The sequence below is a fragment of the Poecilia latipinna genome, unplaced genomic scaffold, assembly GCF_001443285.1.
Source record: "Poecilia latipinna isolate Pla-1442-1.1 unplaced genomic scaffold, P_latipinna-1.0 Scaffold667, whole genome shotgun sequence".
Taxonomy (NCBI): domain Eukaryota; kingdom Metazoa; phylum Chordata; class Actinopteri; order Cyprinodontiformes; family Poeciliidae; genus Poecilia; species Poecilia latipinna.
Window position 1 is genome coordinate 87,107 of NW_015113283.1, and position 14,634 is coordinate 101,740.

Genomic DNA, 14,634 nt, shown 5'->3' on the forward strand with positions numbered 1-14,634 from the left:
CCTACCAAGGACGACTGAATGATTAAAAATATATCGAAAGTTCATATTTAAAGAAGTGGACATCTGTGCAATCATGGCGTAACGGCTTTATAGAAAACAATTTTTGGTTCCCTTTTTACAGTTAAGTCAAGGTGAAAAATTTGTAATCTATTTTCTTCCATGTCAATAAAACCTGGAGTTGAACTGGGAAACACATTGTACTCCACTAAAACATTTTTTACACACCACATTTTCTTATAAATCTGCAACAGATAATCCAATGACTTCTGAAACAAATAGGAGTTAAAAAGGAATGTAAATTGTATTTAATAAAACAAGCCATTGTAAAACACCAAAAGCTCACTGATCTGATTTAAGCAAATAAGCAGATTTAATTAAATGCTTCAAAGGTCTTGTTTGCTCCATGAGGTTCAGCAGTGCAGGAAATATTCCAGTAAAAAAAACATGCAGCCACACACAATATAACGTCATAATTTTATATAGAAGCACATTTTAATATTCAGCGGAACTATATGTGAATTTAGCGTTGAAATTTGAATAAATAATGTATTTTGACGTTTTGAAATGCGTTGCTTTACCAGTTTTCACCAACAGATGGTGCTAACAACCAACTTACCAAAGAAAAAGAGACGTTTCACTGACGAAAATTCATAGAAGAAGAAAAAGAGTAGACGTCAAACGCGTTTCGTACGTCAATATCACCGCCATGTTATTAGTGGCATATGACATGTCATATTTTTATTTTATATTATGAAGTGTAGCATTTTTATGGGTTTTACAGCAAATTAACCACTTCTTATGGACAATAACTAGCTTTTAGTATGTTACAAATTGTATATTGATTATTCTGATTATACTATGTCTACACATATTTGAGTGGTTTTATATCTCATAATTGGCATTATACCATTGATATAGGGTCCTGTTATTAAACTCAAAAATAGTACGTTAATTCGATACAATTTCCTTATCGCTTGTGTTTTATCATTTTTAAATGCATTACTTAAAAAAAAACATTCAATCATTTTGAATACTAAAATTAATATATCTTATTCATGCAAAATTTTTGATTAATATTAGTTGATCGTAAACTTTCTTTCTTTGAAAAATAAAGCTTCCAAGCAAATTTGTTGGTTTCACTGGGAGCTTGCCACACACAAAATGGTGGATGCTTCGACGCTAACTGTACTGTGAAATTCCATCAGAGTGAGACCTCGTCTTTCCGTGAAATTAATATCAGAGTGAGACATCTTCTTTGCCCTAGGACAAAGGACAGTCCCACCAACACATCTGAAGCCCAGCTTTATGTTTTCACCCGCTAGCAGCGTCATGTTTGCGGTCAGAAACGCTCTCCGCCTCGGCTCCAGGTTATCCGTCCCCGCCGTGGCGCGGAGGGGATGTTCCGGTGCTGCTATCCAGGTGGATGACGTGGTGAACGGACTCACAGAGGAGCAGATACAGGTTAGCTAGCTGCAGCTACGATCACAGGTTAACTTGGGGTGCAAACAGGAACAACAACTGTTCGAAATAATTCAACAATAATCACGTGGAAACGAACTGCATTGTGCACCAAACTGAGACTCAGAAGATGAGTCTTTTCCACTCAGAAGATGTCGGTGAAAGGTCGTAACTGACATGGCGTGATGACATAACATTAGCTAACTGGCAGGGGATACGTAAACAAAACATAAATATTAGTGTTTATTGATTCAGGTAAGTTATGTCTAAACACTTCCGTAAACATAAAAATTCGTGCAACAATCAGTTTTTATGGCTAAACTTTTGATTTAAAGCTGATTTTACTGCAACAATAACGGTTTGTAAAAGATCAGATTCATAAATTAATATGTTATTGTTAAGCTTTCTGCAGCAGTTTCACTGATATTTTATATAAGAACCGACAAATAGAGGAGGAGGTGGGTCTCATATAGGCTATTTGATTGGACAAAAGGTTCTTCCTCGTGATTTAGTACCAGCATAACATTATGACCACTTGGTTGTTAGTGGGTTAATTTCCTCTTTGTTGACTCTATAGGATCCATTGGATTGGTGATGATCCTGTTAGGTACTAGAAGCTATAATATGGATCTGACGTGTTTTTCAGAACATGCTTCTTGTATAAAAACCAACATATTGTGTCCTGATGCCTCTCCACCACATCATCTGTTGCATTGGGCTGCATCCACCAGATGAGGCCACCCATGAGCCTTTCTCCAGTTCGTCACAGTTCCTTCTGTGGGTCACTTTTAATCGATTATTGTCCACTGGGAATGCAGACGCATTTTGTCTTTAATCAGTACGCTTAAACGATCAATTTTGGTGTCTTTGAACTCATGACTGAATCTGTCATGTTGTTGCTTGGTGATCATTTTCAAGCAATATGTTGATAATGGAATAATAATGCAAGTTCACACTCTCAAACACCAATAATCTTGAATTTTGTAAAGAACACTCAAACTTAAAACTGCAGGTTGTTGCTAGGCAACCAAAGAGCGAGTGAGTTAGTTGAAGCCGTGAGGTTGAATTCGGTGAATTTATTGAATATTCTATCAGATATATCTATTCATATTGATCACGTGTTTTGAGATGTGTATTATTGATTGATTGTCCATCTCTGCATGTATATGCATTTAAAACATACACAAAAATAATGTTTAGTAACATGAGAACCAATCATTTTGGTTACAGTACCTGTTCGAAAAGGAGTGAGAAGTTTACACCTTTTAGAACATTTTTAATAGTCTACCAAAAATTTTATCCAAGTAGACATTATGTTGATGATATCTGTTTTTTTGTTTGTTTGTTTGTTTGTTTGTTTTGTTTTTTCCACAGCTTAGGCACACAGTTCGTAAATTCTGTGCAGAGAAACTTGCACCTTATGCTGATGAGATTGACAAGAAAAATGAGTTCCCAGGACTGCGGGTGAGTTGAAACCCACTCAGTGAATGATTTGCCTATATACAACTCGTGCAGTAGAGTTTAATTAAACATGGTTAATACCAAACCATTTGTATGTTTTTAGGTAAAAATTAACTCTGGGTAATGAGAGGAATGTTGTTTTTTTTACCAGGATTACTGGAAAGCAATGGGCGAGATGGGACTGCTGGGCATTACTGCTCCAGGTATAACTGAAGCTAAAGTGTTTTTTTGTTTGTTTGTTGTTGTTTTGTTTTGAGGGGTGGGGGACCTTACAGTTATATTTTCTTGCTTGAACCATGCAGTGCTGTGTAAGTATTTTCATTTCAAAAGGAGAAAACATGGAACAGTGATGAAACTTTTCAGATTTGGCCAACCTACCAACATTACTCCAATATACAGAATAATCCAGACCAACATTTATAGCTCTGAAAGCCTCACTTGTCTTATTAAAGGTCAAAGTTCATGATTAAATTAAGGAAAAGATGGCCTCCATGCAAAAGTTAAAAGATCACAATCACAGATAACACAAAGACTGTCTCACATTTGGTAGAAAACACCAAGTGGAACTTTTTTTATTATATTTTGTTCCAGTGCATAAAATATACACTGCAAAAACACAATTTCTTGTGCAAATATCTCAGTAAACTTGAAATAAATCAAAACTAACTTATGTTTGGATCGTCCTGGCACACCACTGCCATCTTTGTTTCTGTATCAACTCTGCTTAGGAATGGCAAGTGGCGCCCTCTGCTGGAGCCAAACTAAACACTAAAAGAGTAATTGGACTTTATTAATCAATTGGTATTAAATTTAATCTAATAAACCATTAGTTGCAAATTAATTCGCCAATCTGAAACATTTAAATGTGACTGAATAAATCCATGTGTAGAGTTTTAATCTTTATCTGGACCGCTTCATTTGCTCCGGTCAGTGGAAGACGGGGGAACGGGACTGGGCTACCTGGACCACGTCATCGTGATGGAGGAAATGTCTCGGGTGTCGGCAGCCATCGCTCTCAGTTATGGCGCCCACTCCAATCTCTGTGTCAACCAGATGGTGCGTCACGCCAACCCGAAGCAGAAGGAGAAGTACATGCCAAAGGTCAGGGCTGCACAGCGTGAAAGAGGAAAATTATCATTTTAAAGCATCGAGTTGATTTATTTTTTTATCTTATTTTGTTTTTGGTAGTTACTGACAGGTGAACACATTGGAGCGCTGGCCATGAGTGAACCTAACGCTGGATCTGATGTCGTCTCCATGAAACTCAAAGCTGTTAAGAAAGGTAGTATAAAGTAATTACAAATGCAAAAGTTTGAAATAAAATTTATGCAAAAGCATAAAAAAGTTAAACTAATGACATCTTCTTAGCAAGTATGGAGAACACTGTTTTTTTAGTTGTTTTTTTCAGTGTTTTCTTCATTTTCCTTTCCGATTTTCTACAGAAACGTCTCAGAAAACTCTTGTATGGCTTCTATTTGTCCTTTTATTTTTAAAAGATGTGCATCTGTATTAAATTCATTCTGATGTTTTTTTTTTTTAATTGACTTTTTTTCTTCTGAATTTTGATTTTTTTTCCTCCCTCCAAATTCTGACTTTTATTTCACAATTCTGTTCTTTTCTCAAAGTCCCGACTTTTATCTTCTGAGATCAAAAGTCAGATTCGTTTAGTTTTTTTACCAGTCGCCCTGTTTTTTCCAGAATTTTTTTCCGTATGTTTAAGAAGTCCAGTTGTTCAAACGTGACTTAAATCTCTGTGTCACATCATATTTAAACCCCTGGAAACTGGAAGTCATGGATTATTAATGACAAAGTTCCTGCTGCTGTCAGCTTTTAAAAATAACTTAGAGAAAGTTTCCAGCTACGTTTGTAGAGTTGTAAATCTGAGCAGGAGGAGTTTTAAAAACCAAACTGTGGCGTCTGATTTTATGTTGATGTGATTACAAGCTCTGATAAGGAAACGAGCTTTCAGGAGAAAAAAGTTATGAACACAGTTAGTCATTTGTCTGACAAATTTCTTACATTTGAACTTTTTTTGTTCAAAATAACCTTCAGATCTTCTTGATAAATTTCCTTTTTGAATTATTTGGTCCACACTGTTCTAGAACCTACATGACTGCATTTTTTTCTCTATTTGTACAGTTTTTATTTTTTCTTCTACGAAGTCAGAAAACATGAGAAAAAAATAATGAACAGCAAAACAAAAGTTTAGAATAATTCTCTTTTTCCCATTTTCCAGGTTCTGTTATTAATGACAAAAGTTCATTTTTCTACAATTTTCTTTTTAAAACGTGTCTATTAATCTTTAGTTTTTTGTTTTGACTTTTAACTAACACTTTATCTTAATATAGTGTTAGTTTAACATGCCAACCTTATAAGTTTATCACTATTTAGATTTTTTTGTGTGCTTTGATTTATTTTTGGTTTTTGTTTTGTCATTTATTGGTTTGTATTCTCCAAAATACTCTTAAGTATGACTCAAACAATGTCTGCATTCGATGTTAAAATCAGAAATAAATCATAAAAAGGCCAAACATACCATTTAAAAAAGGAATCTGTTTATGAAAGCCGATGGAAAAGAATAATGAGTTTGTAGATAAACATGAAGCAGTGAACAGAGGACGGTAATCTAATCAGTTCAGAAGTCAAAGCAGAAAGTTTAAATGTTTTGGTTTCCACAGAAGTTTAAAATTATCTGTGATCTTCTTCCACTGATGCAACTTAAAACTCTGAGCTGCTTTTATTTCTTCCTTTCTGTTCAGTTTTAAACAAAACATCTGAGGTATCTGTTCTGTTTTGATCCTCTGCGTTTCCTGCTTTCTGTAATTTTTTTATTTATTTTTTCACCAGGTGATTATTACGTTCTAAATGGCAACAAGTTCTGGATCACCAACGGCCCGGACGCCGATGTCCTCATCGTGTACGCCAAGACCGACCCGGAGGCGCATCAGAAGGGAATCACGGCTTTTATTGTGGAAAAGGTGAATCCGACTCGTCTTTTCCTGTCGGTGGGTCAGCTCTGTTCACGGTTTTGCAGAAAAGATAACCTGAAAATGTTTTTATTTTCCCCTCCTACAGGGAATGCCGGGATTTTCCACAGCGCAGAAACTTGACAAACTGGGAATGAGGGGATCCAACACCTGCGAACTGATCTTTGAAGACTGTAAAATTCCAGGTATGAAGAGTTTTAAAGATTTAATTTCACCTTTAAATCCATGTAAGGCTGAACCACTGATAACATATTATAAAAAACTAAAAGTCATTTTGAATTGAATTTATGTTGTTTTTCTCCAAAAGGCTGAATTTGCTTCTGTTTAGCTTGAATCTAAATTAAAACAATCAAATTTGGTTGTTTATGCTGCAAAAATACAAAATCTTACCAAGTATTTTTCTCAAGTTTATAGTACAAGTTAAGCAAAAACTACTAATTTACAAGTAATTTTTAGCAAGTCAATTTTAAAGTCAGAAGTTTTTGAAAATTTATGAAAAAGTTCCACTGGCTGATTATTTAACTTATAATGTGGGGAAAATATAAGTGAAATAATCTCAGTACTTTTTCATTAATATTAAAGGATAAACTCTGTTAGGTTGCTAAAGAGCTACTTGTAAGATACTTTTGTCTTATTTTAAGTCTTTGCACTATAAACAACTTTAATATTTTATGTTTTTGCAGTGCTGGTACTCGGACTGATTGTTTTCCTGTGAATTTGTCCTGTTTGACAGAGAAGAACATCCTGGGTTCGCTGAATAAAGGAGTTTATGTGATGATGAGCGGCTTAGACCTGGAGAGGCTGGTGTTGGCTGCTGGACCTGTTGGGTGAGGTTCTTAAATAACAGATTTTATTCTTCAGGCTAACAATAGCTACATTAAAAGTCAGGAGAAGTTTAAAGAACAACGTAAAGGGAAGAAGCTAGCATGATATGCTTGTCTATTAATCTTGGTCTCATTTTAAGAATTTGAGATTGAAATTAAATGTGATTGTGAGAGATTCTGTTAAATCTTGTTAAAACTCTGCTGTGAAGTTGTAAAAATAAACATAAAGGAAGCTGCATGCTGGTGCTAAATCTTGTTTTTCAGCATAATGCAGTCCGTTCTGGATGCTGCTGTCCCCTACCTACATGTGAGAGAAGCGTTTGGACAGAAGATTGGACACTTTCAGGTCTGACTGCTGATTTTCACCTGGACAAAGCTCTCACCAGCTGACAGATCCTAATCTGGTGAAATGTAAACTTTTTCCACAGCTGATGCAGGGCAAGATGGCCGACATGTACACCAGACTGAGCTCCTGTCGGCAGTACCTCTACAACGTCGCCAGAGCTTGTGACAAAGGGCATTTCAGTTCAAAGGTTGGAACATTTAGTACTCTTTAATCCATTTTCTTATTTAGAAAATCAATTTGGCTGCCTGTATATACTTAAAACATATGTTTACAAGGAACCTGTTCAGCATTTAAGTCAGATTTTTGTTTATTTCTCATGTTAAAGACCTGAATAGTTTTGTTTTCTCCTAGTTAACCAGCCTATAATCCATTCTGTGATGCTGAGTTTGTGTTTTTTTTTTTTTTACATAATTTGAATATTAAGGCTATGTGGTAAAAATATGTTTTTGTTTTTTCTAGGACTGTGCTGGAGTGATTCTCTACTGCGCTGAGAATGCCACTCAGGTTGCCTTGGATGGCATTCAGTGTTTAGGTGAGTGAAAAAGTGCTAGTTTTGTTGGCAAGACATTTTTCTAGTGTTATAAGATACTTTTTCATCAATATTAAGGAATTATTTACTTAAATTAAGCTCCTGTATTTCGCTAAAAAGTTACTTGTAAGTTAATTTAGTCTTATTTCAAGTGTAATAAGGAATATGCACTAAAAACTAGACCAAAAATACTTGGTAAGATTTTGTTTTTGGAGTGTTGACGCAGATATTTTGCACCGTCACCTAGGATTTCAAGTATTTTTTCATCAATATTAAGGAATTATTTAGTTAAATTAAGCACCTATATCTTGCTGAAAAGTTATTTTTAAGCTAGTACACTTTAAATGAGATAAAACAAAGATATTTTCACTAAAATCTACTTGGTAAGTTTGTGTTTTTGCAGTGTATTGTTGTTTTTTCCTGAATAAGTTGTCTGATTTGGTTTGAAACTGAAACTTTTGGCGCTACCCTCAGGCGGGAACGGCTACATCAACGACTATCCGGTGGGGAGATTCCTGCGAGACGCGAAGCTGTACGAAATCGGGGCGGGAACCAGCGAAGTCCGCCGGATCATCATCGGCCGAGCCTTCAACTCCATGTTCAGATAGACGCAGCAGTCGCTCGGTTTGTTGTTTGCATCGTTTCTCACACCCAGGACCTTAACGGATGAGTTGTTGTTGTTTCCATTCAGACAATAAGCTGATAAATGAACAAATTACATATTGATCCTCGCCGAGCGGCCTTGAAGTTTTGCTATGCTAGCTGCCTGTCAGCTGGAGGTAGATGATAATAATGTAATGAACAGATTTCTGGATTTCAAGCTTAAACTCTTACTCAAAACGATTTGGATAAAATCATCTTTGACAGATTATCGAAGGTTTTCCCTAAACTCATTCTGTTAATGAATATTCTTCTGTAAACAAAACACTGTCAAACATCTTTAACATTTTTTTCTGTGAATATTTTGTCTGTTCTTGATTGTAGGTGTCATCATTATGTAGAAATGTATGAACTATACCAGGTTTGCAATAAATAAATCAATAAGTTTCTAACGTTTGTCTGTGTAATGCTGCAACACAGATTCATTCATTTTGGGCTAAATTAAGATAATGAATGTTTGTTCCTGAAACATTGATTCATTTACAAACTGTTAAAATATTAACAAATAACTGTCAATAAGTTTTGACTTCAGGCTGAGGCAGCAGAGTAGCAGAAGTGAGACATACTGCCACCTGCAGGTGGGAGGTAGCATTACATAAACATAATGTTTGTCACTATTGTGGGAAATTTGCAATAAACTCTCAATTATGCATTAGCACCAAAAACTGCAGGGACTGATAGATGTAGCAGCATACTGATAAAAACTTTGATCTGATGGATAAACTACTACTTAACCAAACCACTGTTTTATTTGTGGGTAGAATAATCTCTAGTTGAGGAGTTTTGAGTTTGTACTGATATATTTGCACCAGAAAATACTTGGTAAGAGTTTGTTTTTGCAGAGTAATAGTTTTTAAAAATGAAATTTGAAAGGAAAGAATCATAAACTATAACAAAAAAAATCTGTTACCATTTCCTTCCCATTTGGATGTTATTTAGATTATTTCACTTAAAATTTAGGGAAAATGTCTTGTTATAAGTGAAATAATCAGCCAGTGGAACTAATAGAAATTATGCATGCAAAACAAGCTTGAATATCTTGCTGACAATATACTTTTAATTTAGTTTTATCTTGTTTCACATGTACTAAGTACTAGACAAAAATACTTGGTAAGATTTAGTGTTTTTGCAGTGTAAAATGTAATACTAGACCAGTTACCAAGTTTTATTTGATTCCAAATATGTCTTGACCTCACTCTGGTTAATACTGGATTTTTTTTATGGGCTAAAGCCTAAATTACACACACATAAAAGTCAATCATAGCTGCTAAGTGAATGTGGTGGAGAGGAATGAAAAAATATATTTCATTAACACATTAAAAGACTCTGTAGTTTTAAACAAGCATTAAAGTAGTTTCTATCCATCAGCTGTTTCTTGGCTGCTCAGTTTTCTGTGACGGAAACTGTAAGTTTAACCCCGCCTTTATGTTTAATCCGAAACCCAGAAATGAAAGAGTAAAGTTTTGGTTCTGATTAAAGGAAAAACAGACTCTGAAATGCAAAAGCCTCCCTGCATTGGAAATAAAAAGTAATAAGAACGTGCTCATGACGCCTCAGTGAGTGCTGAACACTCAGCCTCTTGTTTGCAGACGAGAGAGGAGACAGCAGTCCAGACAATGGTGGAACCATCCCAGCACATTTGAATAATACATGGGAACTCAGTTTCAGGCTGGGAAGCCAACAAATGAGGTTCAGACGGTAAAATCACTGAAATGTTGCAGCTGGCAGAGCCAGTTAAAATGACTGAAGGTTTTTCTGCTGTGTTTTCATGCAGTTTAAAACTATTCCAAGCTGCAAACCGTAACATCAGCAGCTTTAACATGGAGACATGACATAATGGGCTACGTTTACACTGCAGCCTGAAGTGACCCAAATCCAATGATTTTTATTTTTTTTTATTTTTCTGTCAAATCGGATTTTTTTTTTGTGGTCGTTCACACTTACAAATACATGTGACCCATATGAGAACTGCAAATGACATGAAAATGTCCTGCAGGCGCAGTAGAGGGCGCAATGACGTCACACTTGGAGAGCGTGCTCAGTGTTTGCGGAAGTAAACATGGAGGCTAACGGTGGAGCATAGCTTGCGATTTTGAAGTTGTTGTCCGACCGCATCCAGCACTTTAACAACTTAATCCTCATTACCTCCATTGTTGTTGTTTTTCTTACCGCTTTTGCGTGTCAGGACGCAGAACAGTGACGTTTGTCGAGCGTCAGTGACGTTCAGGACTTGACCGTTAGGATTCAGGTCTCATCTGAAACGATCGGATACGTATCGGATATCTTAAAAGTGGCCTGGGTCACATTCGGAAAGAATCCGGGCTGTGTTGTTCAGACCTTCATAAAAAGAAGGTCAGATACAGGTCCAATTTTGACCAAAAAAAATCTGAATTGGATCACTTTGAGGCAGTGTGAACGCAGCCTTAAACTTCCTGCTTGTCATGAATTTCTTGTTCAGGACTCCTGTAATATAAATAACGGCTGAAACAATTAATCAGATTAATCTATTTTTAAATAATCTTCAATTAACTTAATTAACTGGAGCATAGAGACAATAAAATAATTATATTTTCTGAAACGACATAATATTCAGAGTAGTAATTAAGCAATAAAAAAAAACATTTACTTTTAAGATTAAATAAAAATGTAAATCTGTTAACTCCTCAAGTTGCAGTTTTAGCTTCACCTGGTTCAAATTATGTTTAAAAAAACTTCTCTTAAGCATCTTTCGCTATCCAATTATTGATCTGTTAATCAAAGATAATCAAAGATGAGAGCTGAGGTTTTTACATGTTGATGCTAGAAGTATTTTTTACCTGCAGATGCAAACTTTGCTACAAGTGTTCACTAAAGAAAAACTTTGTTACTGTAATTTATTTGAAATAGATGTATATTGTTATAAAAAACTTAAGTGTTACTCTAATTTCAAGTTGCACTGATGATTATATAGATAATCACTGCCTAACATAATATTTTCAAAAATGTTGAGTGTTTTGGTCAATTTTTTAGTGCAAATATCTTGAAATTAGACAAGAATTACTTTCAAGTAACTCTTTAACAAATTATTTCACTTATAACATGGGAAAAACGTCTTACTATACGTTAAATAATCTGCCAGTACTATAACTTTTTTAAATTTAATATTAAGAAATTATTGGCATAAAACAAACTTACTGACTTGTAAGTTACTTGTAAGTTAGTTTTTCTTATTTCAAATGAAATAAGATGTTTACACTAAAAGCTAGACCTAAAAAGGTATTGATTTATTGATTTAGGGGTCTTTTCACCAGGGGTTTCAATAAGTGTGGAGGGGGTTGTGTTGCAGCTGAGATCTCTAAAAAAATCTATAAAGTCATCAAACTATCCTAAAATGTAATGTTTTCTTTTCACGAGAAGGATGCAGCTTCTTGAGTTTCAAAATCCTCCGTTCATTTATTTTAAAGTATATGTCTATAAAAAAAAGAAGTTGATATTGCTCCATTTGGCTTTGGTTTTATTTCTGGATCATTTAATTTGTAATTTTTACCCACTGATCCTGTCAGTGGGTAAAAAGGGAGTCGCATGATCAACAACTGGCATAAACCACAAAGAAGACGAAACAGGAAGTGGTAGGAGGACGATGGCAAAGAAGCATCATTTTTAATAACTTGATAAAAAAATAAAACATATGTTTCATTTTAATTGCGTTAATGGAGACATTGTAATTGCAAAATTGTGTTTTTTTGTGTTTTTGTTTGTTTTATATGAGTGGAATATTTATTTGTTTCAGGGATAACCTCTTGAGATAAAAAAAAGCAACACTATTACAAATCGCAATAAGTAAATCCAAAATATAACGCAATACATACATCAACAAATAAGTTGTTGAAACATATTTACTACAACCATACAGCTAAGTAAAAAGCAATAGTTTGTATCCCCACTTTTACCATAAAATGTTATAATCAAACTTGCTCTAACGTTATGAAAAACTGGATTGTGGATTTCCATATTCTATCACATACATAAATTTGACATTTTGAGGTAAATTACTTAAATAAATAAACTTTTTAATGACCAGATGAGTCAAAGTTTAGTTTTCTGAAGCGGGCGCTGCAGTCTTCTTCCAGAGGTGAAACGCTGAGTTCCTGCTCCTCTGCTGTCACATTTATCTCCAGTGTCAGAATAAAAGGGTCTTAAAGACGTAATAATGTGTGCAGGAGCCATCTGTCAGCCCAGCGGGGCCGCTGCTGTTGCTGCTGGGGGACGGGGACGTGTGCCTCTGCGCTGCGGCGTGGCCCTTTAAGGCGCTCCATGTTTTCGCTTCATGATGCGTCAACATAAAAAGCGGATGATGCTGTTATGTAAAACATGCCAAAGTCAGCCGGAGTTTGCAGGATCTGCGTTCAGGGCCTCGGCTGCTTTCTAAACTCATCTGCTGCAGCTTGAAGCGTCACGGGTGGATTTATTGGTATTTTTTCCCCATTCCTCGCAGCGTGGAGTTTGGAGGAAATAAAACAGCCTGCTTCAGATCAGCTCAGCTCAACATGAGTCGCCCTCGGCTCGGTTTTCCTCCTTCGTTTGTGGGGAGCTCATACACCTGACGCATCTCCGTCCCCCTCTTCCCCTGGAACCGATCGTGGTTTTATTTTTAAAGGATAAATCCGCTCTTTTCCTGCGTGTTCCGGAGCTGCGAAGCGGTAAGACAACAACAACAACTCTTTATCTGTAAAACTGAAAGTGTCGAGCAGGACAGGAGCGACGATCGAGCGTCCAGACAGCTGGAATAACGATAATTGTTGTAAATAACGACAATCCGTCAGTATTTGTCAGTTCGGGTCCAACTTTCGGACAGCTCCGGAAGGTTTCCTCCGCAGGTTTGTCGCCTGATCGGTGGGCAGAGCTTCGGCTGATCCTCCGGCTCATGATCGCTGAAAATGTCACTCCACTCCAGCAGCTTCAGCTGGACTTACCAAGTTCACTCCGAGAGCTTCTCTCTGTCTAAACCAAGACTATTAATGATTTAAATGTATTTGTTTCGTTTTAATTCGGATCGGACGCAAGTTGAATCACCTCACTGCAAAAACACAAAATCTTACAAAGTATTGTTGGTGCAAATATCTTAGTATGCTTCAAATAAAAGAAAACTATCTTACAAGTAAGATATAGGAGCTTACTGTAAGCCAATAATTCCTTAATATTTATGAAAAAAATCCTAGTTTTATTGGTAGATTATTTCACTTATGAGTTTTGTCTTATTTCAAGTGTACTAAGAATTTTGCAGCAGAAACTAGACCACAATATATGGTAAGATTTTGTGTTTTTGCAGTGTTTTTATTATTTAGTGGTTTATATCCTCGGATCTCAGGCAGTTTTAGTTAATTTCTAAACTATTTCTGTCCTAAATGGCGCTTTTCAGCTTCAGGTTGTGACTTTGGTTTCTAAATTAAAGGATACCAATGTGTGCATGTATTTTTAGCTATAAACAAAAAACAAAAGTTAGATTTTTTTTGCTGTTTTTATTTTGTTTTCCAGTTGAACATCTGACCAGGTAGGTAATGTTCATTGTGTTGATCAAAGGGACAGCCTGGAGGAAGAAACTGTCTCTGTAGATGCTGGTTTTCACTGTAGCTCCAACCCAATGGTAAAAATCTGAACAATTTGTGTCCAGGATGTGTGTAGTCTGCAGATATGTTAGCTATTTCTACAAGGAACATAAGAAAACATGCCATTTGGAAACATTTTGGCTCTGTTTATGGCATATGGCCTTTAACACTTAATGGAAAATCTGTTAATAAAATCTATGAGTATGTTGTTATTCTAAGTTTTAGTTTGTTCTTTTTCTAATTCAAATAAGACCATACAACAGAAGTTTCCTATTGTTATTTTTATTATTGGTAACCTATGCCATTTATTACTCAGCAAAACACAAAAATAAAACTTAAAATGTCTAAAATTCTCTCATTTTTTTATGAAAACTAGCAGCTTTTTTGTTATTCATTTGTGAAACTACAGTAGAGTCATAGAGGAAAAGCTGAAATGGATCTCGATTTAGAGTCTGACTGAATCTTAACCATAAAACAGCAAAGTTAAAACATGCTGTATGACTTTGACTTTTTGTCCTGCCGTTCTTTGGCTTTCCAGTTTTTGTGGGTCAGCTAGCCTCCACCTTTCGCTTGAAGTGGTAAAGTTAGCAGAGATGCTAAGCTGTACATGTGTTGTTTTTGTGGTCTTTATGCTTTGTGGCCATATAATTGCTTGGGATTTGAATTGTGTTTTGTTTGGGTGGCAATGCTTTATGAAGACTTTTTGATCAGAAATATTGTTAGAAAGCTAAACAGTATTGTTGTTTTTTTTAGTCTTTATTTGGAGGAGCCAACACTTTCTTAA

At 35.6% G+C, this 14,634-nt stretch overlaps 2 protein-coding genes across 3 annotated transcripts in view; both read left to right on the plus strand.

Annotated features, from left to right (window-relative positions):
• Positions 1–1,163: 1,163 nt before the first annotated feature.
• On the plus strand, positions 1,164–8,658 carry ivd (isovaleryl-CoA dehydrogenase). Its single transcript, XM_015044294.1, has 12 exons — positions 1,164–1,461; positions 2,833–2,922; positions 3,071–3,122; positions 3,851–4,020; positions 4,108–4,201; positions 5,767–5,897; positions 5,995–6,091; positions 6,640–6,733; positions 6,995–7,076; positions 7,159–7,263; positions 7,536–7,608; positions 8,080–8,658. The coding sequence occupies exons 1-12, from the start codon at positions 1,306–1,308 to the stop codon at positions 8,211–8,213; spliced, it is 1,278 nt and encodes a 425-aa protein (XP_014899780.1). The 5' UTR covers positions 1,164–1,305; the 3' UTR covers positions 8,214–8,658.
• A 3,359-nt stretch (positions 8,659–12,017) lies between these two features.
• bahd1 (bromo adjacent homology domain containing 1) overlaps positions 12,018–14,634 on the plus strand; it is a 33,701-nt gene continuing 31,084 nt past the window's right edge. Inside the window, exons 1-2 of one of the 2 annotated variants that reach the window (XM_015044298.1) lie at positions 12,018–12,944; positions 13,825–13,888. The gene's annotated coding sequence lies outside the window, so the exon portion shown is untranslated. The remainder of the gene's footprint in view (positions 12,945–13,824; positions 13,889–14,634) is intronic. The other variant, XM_015044296.1, reaches the window with a different exon arrangement.

Coding starts and splice junctions, on each gene's coding strand:
- ivd (XM_015044294.1), top strand. CDS start 1,306: ATGTTTTCACCCGCTAGCAGCGTCATGTTTGCGGTCAGAAACGCTCTC. Junction 3,123..3,850: donor GCTGGGCATTACTGCTCCAG/GTATAACTGAAG, acceptor TGCTCCGGTCAG/TGGAAGACGGGGGAACGGGA. Junction 4,202..5,766: donor ACTCAAAGCTGTTAAGAAAG/GTAGTATAAAGT, acceptor TTTTTTCACCAG/GTGATTATTACGTTCTAAAT.